The sequence below is a fragment of the Coccinella septempunctata genome, chromosome 9, assembly GCF_907165205.1.
Source record: "Coccinella septempunctata chromosome 9, icCocSept1.1, whole genome shotgun sequence".
NCBI classification, from domain to species: Eukaryota; Metazoa; Arthropoda; class Insecta; order Coleoptera; family Coccinellidae; genus Coccinella; species Coccinella septempunctata.
In genome coordinates this window covers 16,724,709-16,746,871 of record NC_058197.1, presented here as the reverse complement: position 1 = coordinate 16,746,871, position 22,163 = coordinate 16,724,709, and the positions used below count along the sequence as shown (strand labels likewise).

The 22,163-nt window shown below is 34.6% G+C and overlaps 2 protein-coding genes across 3 annotated transcripts; one reads left to right on the top strand and one right to left on the bottom strand.

The window, feature by feature from the left end:
• Window positions 1-2,317: 2,317 nt before the first annotated feature.
• LOC123319879 (biotin--protein ligase) lies at window positions 2,318-22,154 on the bottom strand. 2 transcript variants are annotated; one of them, XM_044906915.1, is made up of 17 exons: window positions 22,050-22,154; window positions 21,627-21,773; window positions 9,526-9,768; window positions 8,511-8,669; window positions 8,242-8,398; window positions 8,023-8,173; window positions 7,118-7,966; window positions 6,864-7,062; window positions 5,438-5,574; window positions 5,190-5,361; window positions 4,416-4,601; window positions 4,180-4,356; window positions 3,630-3,759; window positions 3,363-3,523; window positions 3,186-3,300; window positions 2,910-3,123; window positions 2,318-2,766 (listed from the first exon to the last, which is right to left on the bottom strand). In XM_044906915.1, exons 3-17 carry the CDS (start codon window positions 9,733-9,735, stop codon window positions 2,583-2,585), a joined length of 3,201 nt encoding a protein of 1,066 aa, XP_044762850.1. In that variant the 5' UTR covers window positions 9,736-9,768; window positions 21,627-21,773; window positions 22,050-22,154; the 3' UTR covers window positions 2,318-2,582. The 2 variants fall into 2 exon arrangements, with proteins under 2 accessions (XP_044762850.1, XP_044762851.1); XM_044906916.1 differs by lacking the exons at window positions 21,627-21,773; window positions 22,050-22,154 and adding an exon at window positions 12,891-12,911.
• On the top strand, window positions 16,281-21,333 carry LOC123319974. Its single transcript, XM_044907083.1, has 7 exons — window positions 16,281-16,656; window positions 17,115-17,170; window positions 17,438-17,544; window positions 17,645-17,802; window positions 20,239-20,294; window positions 20,418-20,524; window positions 20,653-21,333. The coding sequence occupies exons 1-7, from the start codon at window positions 16,524-16,526 to the stop codon at window positions 20,849-20,851; spliced, it is 816 nt and encodes a 271-aa protein (XP_044763018.1). The 5' UTR covers window positions 16,281-16,523; the 3' UTR covers window positions 20,852-21,333.
• Window positions 22,155-22,163: the final 9 nt, after the last annotated feature.

Genomic DNA, 22,163 nt, shown 5'->3' with positions numbered 1-22,163 from the left:
ATTTTTTTAATTCTAGAATGAATTTTTCCTTACAGAGGAAAGTCAAAGTGGCTCGGAAGAGAATCCTCAAAGTTTTCCATTCAATAGGAATTCTCTCATTCTTCAAAAAGAACTCGATGTTACCGGATACCAATCTGTAGACATTTATTTGTGTTCGGAAAAATTTTGAATCGAAACATAAGGAAAACAAAGGCAATATTCGCAAATCATCATCAGGTAGCAAAAATAGAATATAGTGATAATGAAAATATCGACATAAGTTCAACACTGTATAATTTGTATACATTATACCATGATAGTTTTTAGAGGGATTTTTGCCCTATATTGTAGTAGTTTATAAAGGCCCTACAGAAAAAAAGTATATACGACATTTTTGATGCATTTTCATGGAAAGTGTGGTGTTTTCGGAAATGAACATAGAAGGTTGATATAAATTTCCTGATTTTGATCGATAACGCAATGGAAAAGAGTTGAAGTCCATTTACAAGTTAGACTTGAGTTGGAGTCCTACCATTGTGATGTATTTAATTGAAAATAAAGTAGTTGAGGTCCAAATTTAAAATCAAACAAAATGTCCTCATAATTTCAATTTAAAAAAATTACTATGGCTCAAAGAAGACATCCTTGTGGGATAACGTAGTTTGAAGATAAAAAATAAGTTTTTCACTGAAGCATTAATGTATTCGAGGTAATTTTTGTATCGTTATCAATGTGGAATCAGGATCTGTATATTGTTATTTAGGACAAGGTGACGTAAAAGCTGTGTATATGCTTCTTGTTCTTTTTCCCTACTCATTTCGATTTATATTAATCAGTTGATTTTTTAGATCGTGCAGGAATAATGGGATACAAATATACCCAGACCTAAACGGAAAAATGTGTAATATAATTTTAAGTTATTTTATTCCAAGAAAAAAAACTTAGAGATTACCTTATAAGACCCAAATTTCTTAACAAAAAAAAAATATTTATATTGTGTCGAGGCCTCTTTTGTACAGTTAATTTTATAAGTTGATATTCATGGATTATGTTGTGAAGTTTGATATCGATATTATATTTGCCAACAATAATTATATATTGTTGTGATTATTTACAGTTTTTAACTTTTTATAGTATATCGTATTTGATGTTTTACAAAGGCATTTGTTGAAATTCGTGAGGAATTCCCGATGAAATGTGGAGAATTGATGCATCAAATAAACATAAAACGATTTATTTTTTCTATCGCGAAGGGGAAAGTAATGTCTATGTCTACATTTTATCGGGGTTTTATTTTTTATCCACTGCCATTATTTAGGTGCTTTTTATTGTATATGTGCATTTTTAACTCTCCTAATTTCGAAATCTGCTTTTGGGTACAAAAATTATCATTAGTATTTTGATTTCCACAACATACGTATACCGTTAGGTAGATGAATATTTTTTTCGAAAGTAGGATGAATCAACGCAATATTTTTAGTAATTATAGAGCAGATCAACCAATATTATTAGGGGTTTCCGAATATTTTACACAATATCGTATCCCAAAGCTTAACTATTTTTTCTATTTATATATTTTAATCACATAGAATCAAGTTTTAATAGACTGGAAATACTGTTCTCATTTTTTAAATTGATAAAATTTAACCGATAACATTTCGAATCTAAGAGTTGGGATACAGATAATCTGAATAATTTTCAAACGAACAATATTATATAAATGATGCACAAATCTGTTTTTTTTTTGAGCGAAAAAGATCTTGATGCCAAATTTGTGCATACTCAAATCATCATTTTTGAAAGCTGTAAACAGGGTAGAATTTTTGGCATAATTGTTTTTATTTTCCATATTTTTGGACATACAGGGAATATATAACCTTAAAAATCTTTTGTGTGACTGAAAACGAATGTTATAATATATAAAATCATACTCAAATAAAAATTTATGTAAGGTAATACTCGTTTTGATTTCATCAGACATTGTTGTTGAATTTCTACGATAGCATTTAATTTATCCGAAGTCCGAAGTTGATCAATCTCAAGAAACAGTTAAAAATGAAAAAAAATTGACTCACTTGGAATAATCTTCCAGCCCAGAGATCTTCTTACCATTTAACACCATCATATCATTAAAAACTTCACAGATCGACTCTTGTAAGCTTACCATATCGATAAATCAACATGTCGTATCAAATAAACACCAATCAATTAACACCCGATAGATTTTTAACATATGACAGCAAGAAATGACACGTGAAAGCAGTAGCTTTCATGAAATTTTTTCGGCAACGTTCTGGAAAAAAAAAATAAAATAGGATGATATGATTGCGAAAACACCTTCACCATTTATGAAAAACTTTTATTCTCCGTTAAAACAATACATCAATATTTTGTTTCAAAGAACAAGCCCACTCAACAGCACAATGACGTATGAAAAAATAAAAATATAACAATAGAAACGTTCAATAAATTCTTGACACTCCAACAACAGCCATAAAGGGAAAATACGTCTTATATAAAATTTACGATGATATTGGATTTCTCACAGACTGGAAACTGGATATAAAAATTTAATACCTACAACTAAAAAAAATGGGGAATTTTTATTTATATTTTGGCTTAGGTACGATTAGGCCTTTTATCATATCGAAAGTATTCCCATCGGGTTGTACCACACAGATCTCCCCGGTTTCTCGTCTTACTTTCAAGAAACCGAAGTCATCTATGCCTACAATGGTGGCGTTTGAAGTCTGCCCTTCCTCTGTTTGGATCGTCACTTGAGAATTCCTAAAAAATATCGAGTCATTATTTCACCTTTCCGAAATACCAAAGCAGGGGAATCTAGGAATTTTTTCACTTAAGAAAGCTTGTTCTACTTCAACAGAATATCGCATGCAGTTATTCAAGTTTCCCTTCTTCAAAACACTCACATGTGAATCCAATGTTTGTAATACAGGTTGTAGAAGCTCTCGAGGTTGTCATTTTGAATGTTATCGTACAAATATTCCAACTCGTTAAAAACCATAGCGAAATATTTCTCGTGGGACAATTTTTTCAATTTCGTGTTATTTTCTGCGTTATATTCCATGATGTAGTCGTTGAGACACATGGTAGGTTCCTTGTTATCCATGTTCACACCGCATCCTATAGGTAGATCAAAAAATTGGTTTTAAAAGAATTCGGAATCTATTATTTTCACCTCTCACCTATATTCAAAACCGAAATTTTGTTTCCGGTTGTAGAATTGACTATGAGACCGCCTATTTTGATCGATTTCTTCAAGTAAATATCGTTCGGCCATTTTATACCGATGTCCAATCCCTAAATATCGAAAGAAACATAGTTTATCCATGGATTATAATTTATAAAAAGAAGCAGCTCACTTCGTATCCGGGATTTTTTTTAATCGCTTCGATAATCGCAACAATGACCAGATGTTGGACTATGGTCAGCATCCTTCCGATGGGAGAACTCAAAGGGATGTGTAATTGTAAAGAAAAGCACGCGCTTCCCACTGGGCTCAACCACGTGTTATTTGAACGTCCTATAAGGTGAGAAAAATTTAATTTGTTTCTGATTCATTGCACAAAATTTTCGAAAAATAAGGGTACCACAGGGTTGATTATAAAGGCTCAGATCTGGACACTTACCAATTCCACACGTTTGTTGCCTGGCTATAACAACCAAGCCATGCCTGATCGATTTGCTCAATAGATACTGAGAACTTTTGAGAACGTCTGCGTATATGACCAATCTTCCGATGATTTCCGTGTCCAGTGTCTAGGGAAAAAGAAAGACTTAACGAAAAATATTTATGAATGCTAGCCTTCAAAATACGATAATGATAGATAGGCGGAACAGAAAAAAAAAACATTTTAAATCCTGTAAATATCTTCCAAGAGAGAAAGAAACTTTGGCTGAATGCAACTCTGTTTAAAAGATCCACATATGTGTAGTGTCACAGATGTAGCTAGTTATCCTGAGGGTATTTTTGTTTCTCCAGGGGTGGCACAGCCCATTATGAAAACTTAAAATAGCTATATCTTTCTATCGGGACTGAATCGGAAAAAATGATAAAGGAAAAAAGTGTTTCTTTTGACCTCAAAAATCTACTGTTGAAATACATGTAGGAGACAATTTTTAGTGAATTTTGACGACTTCTAACTTCTGTCAAAAAGTAAACAACGATTTGATACTTACAGAGAAATACTCCACCGTGGAGAACGAGGAAGGACAAGCGTACACCATAACCGGCAACCTAGACGGTGTCGCCGCTCCTGGATCCACGTTCTTCCCGCAAAACACCATTGTCACGTGCCCGCAGTCGATCGTACCGTCCACAACTTCCTTGCACTGGTTCACCAGTTCCATTTTCAACTGAAAACGAAAAAAAAATCCCATTTTCACGGATAAAAACGGTCTAATTTGTATCTCACCTCGTGTCTACCCAAGAAATAGGCGGGGGTGTAAGTTATCCGGTCGCACGTTCTGGTGCAATCGATGTCCAGTCGATTGCTGAGTATGTCCTTGAGGATCTCCAGTCTCGCCTGATCGCTGTCCTTCAGCGCCGTGAACTTGGTCTCGTCTCCTTCGTATTGGACGGGATCTATCTCGAGGTGGACCTGAGATAAAAAAGGTTAACATCAGCCTCTGTTGGGGGACAGAATATATCTTGAGGTCGCAGTACATCTCAACCACGCTTCAAATATACAGACTATCCCAAATTCTACGTCCAGTGAGGGAATCTCGAAAACAAAAAGAGCTAGAGCAAAACCGATGACATTTTCCTGGCTCTTCTTCAGAGAAACAAAGAATGGTAAAAACCGTAACCTACGATCCTTCGTTTTTGAGTTATTAGCAAAAATTGAGATTTTGAAGATCGTCAGTGGATTCTACGTCAAGAAGCGCCTGTAGAAGGTTCAAGTTTTAGATCTGTAACTTCAAAGACAGAAAAGTTATGAGAACTTTCTGAAATCGTCAAAATCTCATTTTCTGCTAATAACTCAGGAACGAAGGATCGTAGGAGCCTACGGTTTTCACCATTCTTTGTTTCTCTGAAAAAGAGCTCCGAAAGTGTCATCGGTTTTGCTCCAGTTATTCTACTTTCCGTGATCCCCTAACTGGACATCGAATTTGGGACACCCTAATATACAATCTACCGTAAAAAATTTCCCAGTAAGCTACTGTCAGAATTAACTAGCGTTTCTTACCTGGGAAAATATGGCCCTCCCATTAGAATTCTTCACGTTCGCCAACAGCAAACTTGGCGTTTGCCAGGTTTCTTCGGTGCCCAAGACCTGCACCTGAAGCGTGTAATTCTTACCGTTGTGTTGAATTTCCGCAATGGAGGGTGTCCTAGGCGCTATAGGACTAGATCCATTACTGGAAATAAAGCGATTCACGTGTTATTTGTTCTCGTAGCGAGTGAATAATGTTCGAAAACATATTGATGAATCACCTGTGGTTATTAGATTCAACGGAACCTTGGGAGAACTGTTTTTTGGCCGGGGAAGCTTGATAACAGAATATATGATGCATCATCTTCACCCTTTTCCACTCCCCGTAAGAAAATCTGACCAATTCGTGTTCTCTCACCTGAAAAAAAAATCTCTCATTCCTATCCTTTCAGGCTTATACAGGGTGAGTTTTTTTGATTCTTGAGCTCAGAAAGAACACTTTTTTTTATAAAAATTATTCCGGTTCGGTCCTGATAAAAAGATATAGACATTTTAAGTTTTCATAATGAGCTGTGCCACTCCTAGAAAAAAATCCCTCCAGAAAATCAAGCTAAATCTGTGACACTACACATCTGTGGATCTTTTACACAGAGCTGTATTCAGCCAAAGTACCCAATTTTTCAAATTTCACAGATACTTTTTAATTTTTGAACATCAAATTACTCGAAAACGGCAAACTTAATTTCAAGAGTTGGGTTTTTTGAATATTTGATATTTTAATGGTACGTAATGGTCATAATGAGAAAACTGGAAGACCTCGGTGATATCTTGTGTTCGAGAAAGATCAATCAAATAAATAAAAAACTATATTCCGTATTTCATTTCATACGATAAAACCATTTGTGGGATAGAACAAAAAAATAACATTTTTTTATGGTTTTTCAACAGCCTGTATCTTTTAAACCGAGCCGAATCGGAAGAAATGGTAAAGAAAAAAGCGTTTCTTTCGACCCCAAGAATCTACTGTCAAAAATATTCGAACCAATCAAAGACTCACACGTATAAGCTGGGGCTGCTCAAAAAAAATTATATAGGAGGACCTCACTATTTTTTTACAAGGAACAACTATCATAAACACCCTGTATTACTGAGGTGTTGAAAAATTCGTAAATCATTCTACCGTTTCAGGTTTCAGAACATATTCCTTGGAAACTGTTAGGTTTAGAGCAGCACAAGTCACCTGCATTTTTGCTACAGTAACACCCTGAACATAACTGGAGGCTGCTACTACTCTTAAAATATTCGTACTAGTCAAAGATTCACGTTGCGCGTGAATTCATTTTGTTCGCAACAATTTATTCAACATCTTCAAGATATCTTTACCTGCACCCCTTTTTCGCTGGATATAAAAACAATTTTCCAAGACTTATCAACTTGTTAACAAGCAAAAAAAATTCTGAGAATCAGAATTTGTGATAAAATTTCTGTCTGATTGACGATGATGATATGAGAGATGCCTATGGAATTTGGTGCTATCAGGGGAAAAACGAAACACTCTGACTATTCTCATTACAGTTTCATTGCTGTAAAAGGCCATTTTTTGTTGGAATAATGCCAGAGTTGCCTCTAAGGCAACAACACTTGTTTATTCTTCTCTCATATGTGAGCATTTCTCTTGGAGATGGAAAAAATGAATGATTCACTCACCTCGGCTGTGGAGAAAACCGACAGTATGCTGTGCAGCAAATCGCTGCACAAGCAGAGCAGCCTGCCACCGCCGACAAGGTAATGAAGAAGTTGCGACGTCACATCGGGGGTGGTCGCGCCACAAATCACAACCAAAGCGGTGGAATCGCACCAAGCGGGATATGTCGAGATATTCGTGGGTAGATCATAGACGATATACCTGAAAACGTGGACGTCGTTCAAAAAAAACCTCTTCAAGTATCGCAAATACTCACTTCTCGCCGTTTATAACAGAACCCAGGACGGCCTTCACGTTTTCCTTGGCCGTTATGGTATCCGCGTATACCAGAATATTCGGCGGTTTAGTACCCAGCGTGGACATCATCCGACAGTCGATATTCGCGAAAGTGTTCAGTTTTTTAGACGTCGAACTGCCGCTCTTCGTTAAGTCACATTTAGGAACCGTTTCTTCGACTTCTTTTTTATCTACAATTGTTAATTCTTCTACTGTTTCTTCTTTACTGGATGAGCCATTTTTCTCATCTTCCAATACCGATATGTTCGTTTCCTCATCACATTTATCTACTTTAACAACGGGCTGCTTATCTCTTCTACCCTCGTCCAATTCCCCATCTCTACTCCTGCTCTTTTTCTTCGATTCCTTCGACGAATGATCTTTCTCCCTGCTCCGTCCACGTTCCAATTCTTTCTTGGTACGCATCGGTTTCGTCGTACTTGTCGTTTGCCTCTCTACGCTAGAGTTCCCTACCGACTTAGATTCTAACTTATGTTCGAGTTCGTCGCGTTTATGGCTACCCTTATGGGATGGTTCAGACTTTGAAGCGACACTCTTAGTCCTAGGTTTCGAAGTTTCAGTCTTTTGTTCTTTCGCTTTGGAAGAAGGGTCTTCTTTGGCTTTCCTGTCGGTTTTTGGTTTGTCGTCGACGTTCTTCTCCTTCTTATCCTGAGTTTTATGACGTCTGTGCTCGGCGGTACCGCTTACATCCAGAGTGTGTTTATCTTCGGTTTTCTGATTTTCCTTCTTCATTGGTTTGACCTCGTAAACCGGCACTTTTTTGTGGTCGTCCACCTTGCTGCTACCGTTTTCTATCTTAATTTTAGGGCTGAAAAATTTGTATTTCAGAGAGGGTTATGAAGCTTCAAATACAAATGTTCTCACTTGGAATTTTCCCGTATTTTCTGGTACAACTCCTTCAATTCGCCCACGAACTTTTTCCAATGTACAGGGGCGTACGAAAATTTCAACGTTTCAGCCGTGGAATATTTTCTGTTGTACTGGATCCTGCTGGCGTTACCATCTATATTTACAGCTGCAATAGGAAATTATTCGAACACTTTTCAAACCAGAACATAATTTGTATATTTATAATTTACTCACTCTCTAACTCTATCATCTCCAGATCATGGTTTATATCGATTATGCTATTGTAATAGCACTGAATTAATTTCGTCAGATTCTCCAAGTCAGTTTTGATTATAACTTCGAATTTATTGGCTGTAGCTTTCCACGCCATCAGTTCACCGAAATCTTCGATCTGAAATATTCAAGTTCCTTCAAAATTTCATACATTTTCTAGGTGAATTTGTACAGGTTGTCCCAGACACATGTATAATTATCTGTGGAGAAATTAATTTCGATAAGCTTACCTGAATGGCTTCGCTTTCGTGCTTGTAATATTCCAGGAAACTTTTCAGCATTAAATAGATGTAGGGCGGCCTTAGGTTAACATTTTTATACTCGATATGAATGGGAAAACATTTTGGATCTTTCGGGAATAAAACCCAATGGGCAAGGTTTATGGTTTGCTGCAAAGAGAAACAAATGGTAATTTTTCACCGAAAAATGTACTCGGGGACAGGATCAAAGTGAAATAGCAGGTTTTAAATCGAAAAATAAGATAAAGTACAATTTGATCTAGGGGGTTTGGTTTGAATGATGAGGGCAGAGATCTTTTTCCATAATTTCCTTTCTGAAAAGATTTTTTCACACCACACATCTGTGGATCTTTTAGACAGAGTTGTATTCAGCCAAAGTACCTAATTTTTCGAATTTCAGATACTTTTTATTTTTGAAAATCAAATTAATCAAAAACAGCGCATTTTACGAGAAAATATGAAGAATACTTTAATTTAACAAAACGTTCAAATATTCATTAGACAGCGTCCAACTTAGTTTCAAGAGTTGGGTTCTTTGAATTTTTGGTATTTGAAAAGATTCACCCTATATAAGAATTTTGAAGAGCTATTTGAAACTCTAGGACGGGACCTTCACCCCTTTACCCGACGATCACGTGGAAACAATCAAAGTAAATATTTTTACTCGAATCTTGACCAACTCCAAGAGATCACGTTTCCATGAATATAATAATCGATGTACGTAGTAAGCCTTGAAATATCAACGTTATCGCTATGAAAATATTTACTTCGCTCCGTTAGTTCTAAATTAAAGAAACAACCCGCATTGTTGAAAATACAATATACTTAGTGACATTAGAAGTGTCGCACTTAAAAAAAATAATCACTTGATGCTACAACATTAAAATTTATATTCTGATACTGAATAAACTGAGAAACAAGAGCCTACAAAACACACACCAGTGACTGAACGAAGCAATATTGAACTCGTAATTTTTAGAAAAATGAGTCAATGGAGAAAACTTACCTTTGGAAGTATCGTACAGGCTATCCTATCGTCGGCATGGAATAACAGAGTTTCGATGCTCCTCTGCCTCTTGGTAGAGTGTATGAGCCTACTCCTGCTGAGTAAAAGGGCATTTTTCGTGTTCAAAGTACCGTTCAGTTTGTTCCTCAGGGTTCCCAATCTCCACCATTGCAATAACGTCGCGTACATATAGTAGAGGGTGAGAATCATAGTTGGTCGCTTTCAGAACTCCATCTCAGATACCTGAAACAAAAATCGGACACTCTGTAACGATCCGAGAAGACGGTATACAATTTGACCTTTCTTTATCGAACGTAAACGATTCGAAAATAAACAAAATTCCGCGTTCAGGAGTCGAACATGTGCGGATATTTTTCGGGTTTTTATGAAGAGTTTCATGTGGCGGTAATCTAATCTTTCAATAGGCCTTACACATCAAGGCAGGGTCCCTAGCTACTTATCACCCCCTTCAACTTTTAGTTGACACCTCATTTCTAAGGAGGCATCGAAAAAAACGCTGATATACAGCGATATAAAGGGTGTTTCAATGAGAAGAAGACCGTACAAATTACAAGAAATCAAAGTGAATGGCCTAAAATGTCCACAAGCCATTTTCATTGGTCCTCCTAGTTTCTGTCACCAATCGACTCATCTCGATGGTTGAAAATTGAGGAATTCCGATTTGAAATAGTGGGAATTGAAACATTTCAAAGACTTTCCATATTTTATGTCACCTTCCCATAAAATTAAATACATTTGGGACAGTTTTTTATCGAACACACCTCGTATTCGAAAGTTTACTAGATTTTACGTCGCATCGCGGGGTACTGCTCGTAATTCATTTCGGATAACAATTAAATGTCGAAACGAATAACAAAAATTAATAAAAACATTTTCGGCATCGTCCATCCGTTTCATTGACCAGAACGAGATAAGCTTTACGCAAGATACGTTACAATTAGATACTTTGAAGACGCCGACTATGTTAGAAGATTCAGTGGATGTCTTATGAAGGAACCGAGATAAGATTCACATCGACTGAAACCGAAATTGTTCAATTATAAACATTCGTTCTTGTCAAGTTCAGCTGCTGGAATAGTGCGCGACCTCCGGATATAAGGAAAAAGGATATGGCGACGGTGGTGGAAAAAGGTGAGCGATGAGATCAATGAAGTCAATCATTATATCCATCTAAGCGTGTCGTCAGAATATTGTACTAATATTACGAGAACCACCCTTTATATCAGTACACACCATCTCCCTCTAAGTCAATTTCATTAGTATTCCAAGGTAACTGCCTCAAGCCTTTGAATTAAAATCTTTTTTTAATTTATATTACCTAAGCAATAAAAACTATAAATGGTTTTATTTGTTATTATTTGATTTTTCTAATATTTCATTTGCTGTATAGACTCACATTACCTTTGTTCAATTATCAGTATAAAGATGGTGAGTCTTTAACGCAGTGGATTCTTGAGGTCAAGAGAAAAACTTTTTTCCTCCACCATTTTTTCTTATTCGGCTCTGATAAAAATATAAAGCCATTTTAAGTTTTGATAATGAGCTATGCCACCTCTGGAAAAACAAAATTATCTTCAGAATAACAAGCTTAATCTGTGACACAACACTCCCGTGGATCTTTTAAACAGAGTTGTATTCAGCCAAAGTACCCAATTTTTTCAAATTTCACAGATCTTTTTATTTTTGAACATCAAATTAAAATAAGAGGAATACTTCTATTTTATAAAACATTCAAATATTCATTAAATAACGTCCAATTTAGTTTCAAGAGTTGGAATCTTTGAATTTTTGGTATTTTAATGGTACGTAATGGTCATAATGAGAAAACTGGAAGAAGTAGGTGATATCTCGTGTACGAAAAAGGTCCATCAAATAAATGAAAAATTATATTCCGAAATTCATTTCATTCGATAAAACCGTTTGTGGAATAGAACTAAAAATAACATTTTGTTATAGCCGATTCGGAAAAAATAGCGAGGGCAAAAAGTGTTTTTTTTTTACTCCGAGAATCTACTGTTAAAATACTTGTAGGAGTCAAAGACTCACCCTATATACTAATTTCGTAAGTGCGAGAGGTAATAGGAGAAAACCAGCTGATTTAGATCTATCTAAGCTTCAGAAATCCGACGTTTACTTAACGCAAATGTAAACAAACTCAAGTTAGTCGTCAGTTTGAAAAAAGTGAGGTTAGCGCCTACCACAGACAGGGGTAAGTGGTACCGATTCAAATCAAACCTATTAGGCTTGTTCGTAGAGTGGTTCACAATGGTTGTAAACTGTACAGAGCAAGCGCAATTCCATTTAAGGGTAGCGAAAATCCATTTGCGCTTGCTCTGTACAGTTCACAACCATTGTGAACCACTCTACGAACAAGCCTAATGAGAGCGAAGAGAACAATGTTAATTTCGTCTCGGTATTTATGAAATTTGTTTTATTATTTTTTTTTCTAATAGAAATTTCGAAATGAAAAAAAATTTTTGCTGCACGAAAAAACTAAAATGATTAAGAAACTAACGGTTAATTTTAGAAACTTGTCATTTCTCTGATAATTATATTTCTGCGTCTATTATCATTTGGCAATTCTAAAGTGTAATAATCAATTTTGTATTTCGCAATAATCAGTACGAATAAAAATCATTTAAGGAGATGCCGACAATTAAGAAGGGACAACGGAATATTCCATAAATAGACGACGACTCAAGTTTGGCGATTTCTAATTGAATTGTCGATAAAAGATTTTTGCAATCAAAAATAATTGATTCAGTTCGAACGCGTCTTAAAACACGAAGCGATAATGTCCGAGTTAAAGAATTTCGACATCAAAGAACCTATAAATAAGGTATGAATAAAAAAATCTCTTAAATCCAACAATTTTCCTTCTTCAATTTTCTGATAATTAATATCATTTAGTTTGAAATCCCAGACCCTAAATAACTTTCAACTAGCAGATCAAAACAGTAAAAAAAAAATAAAAATTCAAAGTTGAAAATGAGTGTAATGATATGATTATTATAGTTTTCATTTCAAACTTTATAAAATGTTCAGATACGAAGCAAAATCTACAATTCAAAGACCAGAATGTTGTTCACATAGAATGCAACATAATCAATCCGTTAATTAACGAAATTATCGATTTTTTCGTCTCCTAATGATTCACTTTGCAATATCATTGACTGTTTAATGAACCTTGTTACCCTTTCCGATCGAGTCAAGTTCGTAGATTTCATATTGTATGCGATAAAACACCATCGATTGACTTGAAATTCATGAACCTACCCTAATGGACCAAAACTACACGAATGATTCGGTTATAATTATTACAATATAGAAAAATAAATACATACGGAACTTGAATCGAAAAAATTGTAGATTTTCCATGACACTAAACCAAAATTGTCTACCTCGAAAGAAAATCGAATTTTTCAAAGCCAAATTCCGAAAATTTCGAACACGTCAGTCAATTACCGTGTTTCTCATAATCAACTTCGGGACTCCAAAGTTCACCGTTGCCTCATAACTTGCACTAACCCTCTTATAAAAAGGGAATTAATTAAATTGTCACAATGACTAAACTAATCCTTTCAACCAACGCGCGTCAACGTGCCCACTAATTAGTTATGCAACAAAATATTCATTCAAATAGGGATAATCCGTTAAATCACAGTGAAGCATATTCTCGGAATAATTTTCAGCAAATGTAAAATAGGTTAAGGCGCTTTCAACATAATTTGAGACCTATTATCAGTATTATTAATAAAAATATATCATTATTATCAATAATAATAAAAATATAGGGTATACAGTAGGTCTCAAACTCGAAAAAAACAAAAATAAAAAGCGGGTGACAATTTTTCTACACAAAAAAGTGTTTCGAAGTATTATTCAAAATTATCTAGAGAAAACGACTGAAATGTTTTTTCTAACTGGAGAAATATACTCCATATTTTACACAAGTGTTCTTCTTCGGCATATTTCAATTATATAGACATAGAGTGAGTAAAAAGTATACATCTTCGAATAAATCATGAAACAGGTAAATTATTACCCAACTTTTCATTGGCCTTGTACCCCTTTAAAGGGGTAACCCTAACTTTTTGTGTCAGAAATGAGTAAGCCTTTTGTTACTAAGGGTTATTTGATCATCTTGAATTCTCACCCCTTTTATATATTTCGAGGTCAATCTCAAGCAATCGAGTAGTAGTAAATTGAATTAAGGTGTTTACCAGCACTAGCCAACAGATGACACTGGTTTTTAATAAAAATAAGAATTTTCCATACAACAAACGAAATAACATAATTTTTTTCAACCTAATCGTGAATTTCATTAAAATTGATCGAGCATCAAACTTCAATCCCTCCCACTAATCGAAAGTACACATAAAACAATTCCAATGATTCAGACAAACAGTTCACCGTAGGGGTTATAACGCATAAACATCGATAAAATTCGAAGAAAGTTTGCAACTTCGAAAACAAGCATAACATTACAACATAATGAATAATACTCGTTTTTTTTTTCTTCGAGTTTGTTGACGTATACCGAAGAGTAACGTGACTTTCGCACGCAATCCTTGGCACAATTCCACATAAATATCGAAATTCTTGCTTATCACGATTTTCGAATTGTTATCTCCCCTATTCCCCTCGATCACGTTGTTTTTTGATGCATAAGAGAAGGATCCTACAATATTTTCTAAAAATATAAGACGAACTAAAGCCTATTAGGGGAATTACCTTCACCCACCTGAAGATGCTACTGTGAGAGCGAAACACGTGTAGATTCTAGTTTACATACGTTCATTGTTTCAATAAAGCAATATGGCTGTATACCTATTTTGGATACTTGGCTAAAATATATTCATTGAACATTCGAGAAAACATAAAATTAGCACTTTTCTTAATGCTATCATTCAGTTGTCAGTAGAAAGGCATGTACATTTAACGATTGCAGAGTACTGAACGAGATAAAAACCCAAAACTGAACTAATACCCTCTTCAACTTGAATATGCTGCTGCATGTGGATATTGAACTTTATTTGCTGACCTTGCTTTTGCACTGAATCAAATCAATTAATTTTTGAGCTGTGTATGCAGGGTGACTGGGTGTGTCTTTATGAAGAATTTTTCGTCCCTCACTTCCAACCCTTGAAATAGAGGGTAGGAGCTTGGATTCCAGACTCTGTCGAATCATCTCCTACTATATGATACCCAAGGGAAAATCCAGCCAAGAAATGAACGAATCATAAACTGATCACTAACACATATTAGATCCTAATTACGTGTTATTTTTATTCTGGATGATGAAATTTTCTGAATATTTATATCATTATAACTATCTGAACACAAACATTAGATGCAGCTGCATTTAGTAGTTCGAAGGTTTTTGAAGCGAACAGAATTTATACATATTCGAAATGTGACGGTTTAATCAAAAAGGCTTATATAAAGTTGCAAATAAACGACATACGGGGTGCGAAATAAAGTTCAGTTGATTAACACGTGCATAGTGAAATCTTAAGGTGAAAGGTCATTGGTTTGCATGTTTGGTTGAAGCAAGAAGAAACATTATCAACATTTTCCCTTATAACTTGAAAACAAAAGAAGATAGAGGGATGTGGTTTTGGCCTTATTCATCTTTTGGAAATTGAGGTCGGAAACGTGCCATCCATTTTCCCCCAGCTCTTACCGTTAAAGAGCTACATAAATTCCCACCCTGTGCAGCGTTGGTCGAGCTCGGTATCTGGATGGGCGACCGTTCTATTCGTGAATTTGGATAAACTGTGAGTGTTTTCCTTGTTTTTGGTATCGAATTTCTTTCGCGACATCTATTATTGGAACTAATTAACCGGAAATAGATCGAAAGCCATTTATCAAATTATGTGATGTCTATAACGTCCAATAAACGATGATTTACGGTAAATTTTCGATTGAACTTTCTGGAAACGAGCAAGGGGGGAACATAAGGACGTTGATTTCTTTCTTTTCCACAGTGTTGATTCCAGGGCATTAAACAATATTGAAACATTGATAAGTTTATTTATATTTTTCGCTCCATTAGTTCGAAGTAGATCAACTTTATGCAAACAGATTACTTGATAGGTCATCGATTGGTTAAATTCCACTAAGCGTCCCTAACAACACGATTATTCCGTTGGCTGGGTAAAATTTCCTGGGCAACATAAAGCAGGGTCCAGCAGACCTTTTGAGTAGATGTAGGGAGAAAGTTCAGCGAGATACTTCCAATATTTGATCCCTTAAAGTTAAAGGGCAATCTTCGAAAAAGTCCCTACGAGAGAGGTGAGATCCACTTGTTCTAAAAATCACCCCAGGAGAATAAGCACAATTTTTTACCCCATGATAGTCCACAGACATCGAGATCCAGACTTATTTTTTCATAATTTGAAAAAAATCATTGCTTCAAAAAAGCAATAAACGAATCAATGCTTAGAATTCACAATTGTTTACATAATAAACAACTTTCCAATCATCATTTCAAACAATAAATTGCATCTTGTGATGTTTTGCATTCAGCGATTCAGACAAACAAACGAATATGTAAAAAGATGACTGAGGTTTATTATCTGAGGCAAACATAAACAGTGTTAAAATCAGAATTGTCGATAAACCCAGTACCCCCCAAGATATTTTGAAGCAACACAATCGAAAATCATCAATTCGGACAAAACTACATCCCAAACCTTCAACTACGCCCTCGGAAGAAAAGAAGTGGAAAATAAACAATCTAAAAATATAGAAGATTCAATTCGCTCAATCAAAACGTCCAACACGAGAGATTACTGACAAATTGGCCCCCCCACCCACGGACCTTCTGGTCAACAGCCAAGTCGATAAGAAAAAAAAAAGGATCAGATATCCTATCACAACGTTATGTTTCTTTGAGTGTCAGTTCGAGAAGTTCAAGCGCGAAGGGTAGGTTAACCGTAACCAACAAGAAAAAAAAATTCAGGCGAAAATCGATGTATTCTGAATTCGGGCAGAAATATTGCACGTGCCGTTTGAAGAAAGAGTGTTTGCTGGAAACCAGCGAGATGGGACTGGGAAAATACGTTAAAGATTTGAACTGCAACAGCAACAACAACGAAAAATCAGGTATATATTCATGTGACCATATCACGTATAAAATTAAATTGAAAACTGACAGTTGAAGACCTAGGTCACCTCAAAATGTCTTCCAATGGTAACAAGTGTAAAATCAACCTAGTTGGCCATAAGATATCATTAACCCTTTTAAATATTCAGAAAACTGAATATTTTTCACATGGATCTTTAATTTTCACATTACTCAGTTTAAAACCTGTTACCTGGAAGCTACATACAATTATATCAAAATTTGTATCAACTAATTCAGCTAAAGTGCTGCTACAAAAAAAAAAAGGGATTGAATAACATTCGATTTCATATTATTTTCAATAGTTCGAGAAGTTCTTGAACTGATATCGCAGAAATTCATATAGAGGTCAATAAAGGCCGCCAATAAAAAATAAATATAAATTAATGAGCCTAGTTGAGGCATTGTCACATGATTTAATCAGTTTTCCATTTTTCAGATGTCGTGAAGGATGAAATACTAGCTATAAGGAGTAGATTTCCGACCAAAGTACCAGTAAGTACCCCAAGTAAAGAAATCTAAGAGAATTTGTTTGTCCCAAATCAAAAAAACAACTTCTGACATTTCAATATTGCTCCATAGCAACTCAGTCTGTGATTCTCATCGTGAGGTTTAACAAACTAGTTAATAATGGTCCATAAATCGCTAGTGATTGATGACTGTTCGATAGACAATCGGTGAATAATGTTCATTAATCACAAGTGATCTATAGTATCTATTTCTCAATTTTCCCAGAGTCCCTCAACATTATAATCTTTTCAGGTCATAGTGAAGAGATTTTCAAGAGAGAAACATTTACCACAGCTGGATAAAACTAAGTATTTAGTTCCTCAAGAAGTGACAATGTCCCAATTCCAAATGATACTTAGGTGAGACGTGTGTATTATGAAATAAATGACAAATTATTCTTTTCTTGTATCGATATTCGTGAAAATCTTGTGAAATCCTAAAATGTTTTTTTTTTATCAGGAATAAGATGCAGCTGCATCCAAATAGATCGATGTATCTTCTGGTGAACGAAAGATCAATGCTCAGTTTATCAACGACAGTAGCTGAAGTATACTATGAACACGCCCAATCAGATGGTTATTTGTATGTTACATACGCCTCCCAAGAAGTATTCGGTGGTACGTCTACGTTTGAACTAATGGAATAAAAGCTGACTGAAAAGTTTTGAAAAAAAAATGACTATGAAGATATTATATGACTATACGAGTTTTAAGACTGTTATTTTTAAGTTTTTGTGATTGATTTCTTTTTGAAAGCATAGTTTTAATATTGTACTGATTTACTATATTTTAAATAGGCTAATTAATTAAACGATTAAATTATTATAATTGCTATACCATCAGATGAGAAATGATTATTAAAGACTGATTTCTGTTCGAATTGTTAAACGATACCCAAAATCGAATTGGGAAAACAGAAATGTTAATTGATAGTTGAAAATTCCAAACCAGTTGTTCATAGTTTGTTTATTGTTAATCTTTAAGATATTTATTATTGTATGTTAAGATATTGTACGGCTCTACCAGCTCATGCTTCACCGGTTTCAATCTATGAGTTTTGCCTTTTTTATTACTGATCTGAATTTTGTAGTTTGACTAATGAAGTGGTAGAACTTTACGATATCCAGAGTGCTATTGAGATTGTTGATGTGATTGAGATGTTTTCTTTAATTTTATGTTATAATAAATTTTTTACTGGAAAAACGTTTTTATCAACCCCCACTGCAATAGAAACAAGCCATTCCATAGAATGAAGGGTAAACTAATAATCAGATAAATCACAGCTATTAGTCATTTCTGGCACACCGATTTGGGTAAGTTCAGAACAAAAAAGAACCCAATCAACCCTTGCGTCATCGACGCATTCCTTAGAAAGCAAATTATTGTGTCATTATTATCCAATAACGACAATAGGAGATAACAAAACAAATCAAGAAAAGACGTAAGCGATAACGAATAGAAAATATTTCGACACGAAACAGCCAAGAGGAAAGAAAAAACAATTCCGAAAGAAATAAAGATGCTATCGTTTCTCGAAATCACCACTGGGCGAAAACAAACAATTAAACGAAATAACACCGCCTAATTAAACACACTGTAATGTCCTCTATCGCTGTTGATAACACCAAGAAAGTGCCCCCCCTCTCCCCCGCAACGTTCAAGACCTAATGGTCAACAGCCCAATTGATAAGGGGAAGATCTGATTAGGCAATCACAATATTCGGACACTCCAGTTCGAGAATCAATCCCGAGTGCGAAGGGGCTCTAAAGACAAAAATTCGTGTTGAGATTTCATGTATTCAAGAGTTCAACAGAACTGTTCCAAGTGCGGTTGTAGTAACAAAGAGTGTTCGCTTAACGAGGCAGAAATGGGTTTCGGGAAATACAAGAAGGACTTGAATTGCAACCAGAACGAAAAGAGAGAACACACGCGTGAGTTTATTAATTTTTTTCCAAACACTGCCACCCTTATAATGTATTATTCTTTCCGAATCAATTCATTTCGTTGTTATTTTTGTTTGTCAGTTGATCAGAAGGATTATTTTTTCGATTTTGTTTTTTTTTTGGAGTAAGAAGATTCAGCTATTGGGAGGGGTTTTTTTAATCTTTGTATTGCAGACCAATCCAAAAATTCAAACACCCTGTATCTCGAAAACGAAACGTTTGCGATCCCATGCTTATGGGACTTTTTTCTTTTTTCACCCTTACTTTTTCTACTTTACTCCAATTTAGTTATATAATGAATTAATACACTCATTTTCGTGGAGTACTCTTCATATAGCTAAAAATATGAAATGGTCATGAGCAAATTAGTGGAGTACTCTGACCTGTAATAGGTCATCAAATCAGAGATGTTAAGAATTTTGAAAATATCATTATTAATAATTAACAAAATGCCCTATCTTCATTTTTTTGCATTACACCATAGTGTACCGAGTACTGAGGTACAAAATTTGAACAAAATAGTACAATACTCATTTGGACAATCGATTCAGTTCATTTTTCTTTAAATATGCCATTCTTAATTTTGAAAATAGAAGAACAATCCACCTTATATACATAGTTTTAAAATCGAGGAGTCTTATTACAAAACTGAAATTTAATTTTTTGAGGCAAATTTTTCCACTTTTCGTTATCAGACAAAGGATGTTTGAATGAATAGTTGCTAAAAATTCAAGTGTTATTTCATATTTTTTTTCTGACTTTCTTCTGATTAGATACAGCTCTAGGTGCCATCCTTAGGGAGCTGTATCTAAGCAAGGGTTGTCCAAAAAAGTACTGTTGTATGTCTAATATATCTTCATTATCTGCCTATAAACTCATAGCTTTACTTGAAAGAGTTAAAATTATAATTTGTTACATCAACATGTAAACACAATGGAATGTTTGTGATATTTTTAATAATTTTGAAATTGCAAATTTTACTCAATGAATCCCCCCACTTTCTTTACGAAATCAGATACAAAAGGGTTGAATAGGCCAGTGATTAACTGATGACCATGCAAAGCTTTTTCCACCCGAATTCTAATAACATAAAATTTCTAACTATTTCAGCCTATGAGAAAGAAGAGATCTTGGCAATAAGGAGTAGATTTCCCACCAAAGTACCTGTAAGTACACATTTTCATTGTTTCTAGTACCTTTCAACACTGTCCTAACTCTCATCTAATTTCTGATCATTTCTCTCAATCATAATCATATATGCAAATCCAGATTTTTCTTCTTGATTCCAGGTTATAGTAAGAAAATTCACCTGGGATAAGGAACTACCCCTGTTGGACAAATCGAAATTTTTAGTACCTCAAGATATTACCATGTCACAATTCCAAATGATCATCAGGTAAAAAAAATTCGAAACAGACTCTGCTAAAATTTTTTGATGACGGAATTTCATGAAACAACCGAAGAAAAAATAAATCTAGACGATGGAACAATCTTTCACAATATTTTCAATACGTTTTCTTTCAGAAATAGGATGCAACTTCATCCCAACAAAGCACTGTATCTTCTGGTGAACGATAGGTCCTTGATCAGTTCATCGATGACTGTAGCTCAGGTGTACAAGGAATTTGGGGAACAAGATGGATATTTATATGTTACATACGCATCACAAGAATCATTTGGGGGAGGGACCACATCAGATCCTAAGGAAAATTTCAACCAATGACTAAAAGACTGACTTCAATTTTTGATTGAGCAAATAAGAATGTATGGTTTTAACTTATGTTCGAATTTCAAGACTGCTATTTATATGTTTTACAGAGTTATTCGACTCTAAAAGCAGTTTTTATTATGTACTCAAGTTTATGAGTAATTTTTATTAGGTTATTAATTTGGAACTGAATTATTTTTCTTCAAACTGATTTAGATTCAGTATTAAACACCAGTAAATAAGAACTGCATTTTTGTTATTATGATGATAATTGTATGAAATTTTTGGCCAGCTTTTAATCATTTAGAAAATATTTAATAATTGCACACTATTGTAAATTTGCTTATCTCAAGCATTCTCATTTCGAATTTTATCACTGCATTATAAGTTACTGATTGAAATTTAATTATTTCACGAATGAATTGTTAGAATAACATCTTGAATTCATTGATTATTTGTTTGACACTTATATTTCAATAAATGAGTATTTATATCAATTATGATGAAAATATCTTCAGGTAATGCATGAATACTCAAAAAGGTGATTGGCAACTAATTATTATGTGATATACTTCAAAATACATAAACGGAGGAGAAAATAATACTGAATAATGGGGAAATTCAGAGGACGATACCAGCAATCACACAAAAAATTGCGACATAAGCAAATTTGTACTTAGAATTAATTGCCTGAATCGAAATTCACAATTCCCATTTAAAGATTTTGAGACATTTTCAGAACAAGATGAGATTCAATGGTAAAAAAAGTTTTTATTATAAAAGGGATTACCTTCAAGTGAAAAAAAGCAGGAAAGGAAGAGCCGTTTCAATTCCTCACTGCTTCTCACTAGATTTTCTTAACTGGATTCTGTTATCTGGTTTTCAGGCAGGCTTAGCTGCTTTCAATTGAATAATAGCTCTCTTAAGCAGTGCCTTCCTAGATAAAAAGACAAGGACTTTAGGTGGAAAAGGTCAATAACATTCCGTTTCAATGCAGATAACATGAGGTTTATGTGGCAAACATAAGAACATGCAAATTCTTGCTTCATTTGCGAATATTTATCGAGTTCTGGCATGCAATAAATGGATGATATTCCTGAAATTGAGGTTATTTTCGAATCTGCTATGAATGGAGAACGTTGCATTGATTGGTTTTGAATGAGCTTTAAGTGATAAACTTCGAGTTTTTCCGAGAAAAATACTCAAAACTTACAAAAACATAAAAACCCATATTCAATTATCACCAACAAAATATAAATTAGGTCAAGATCATAAAGCATAAATAGATCATAAACAAATGTGAAATGTCAGATTGCTGCTCTTCTTC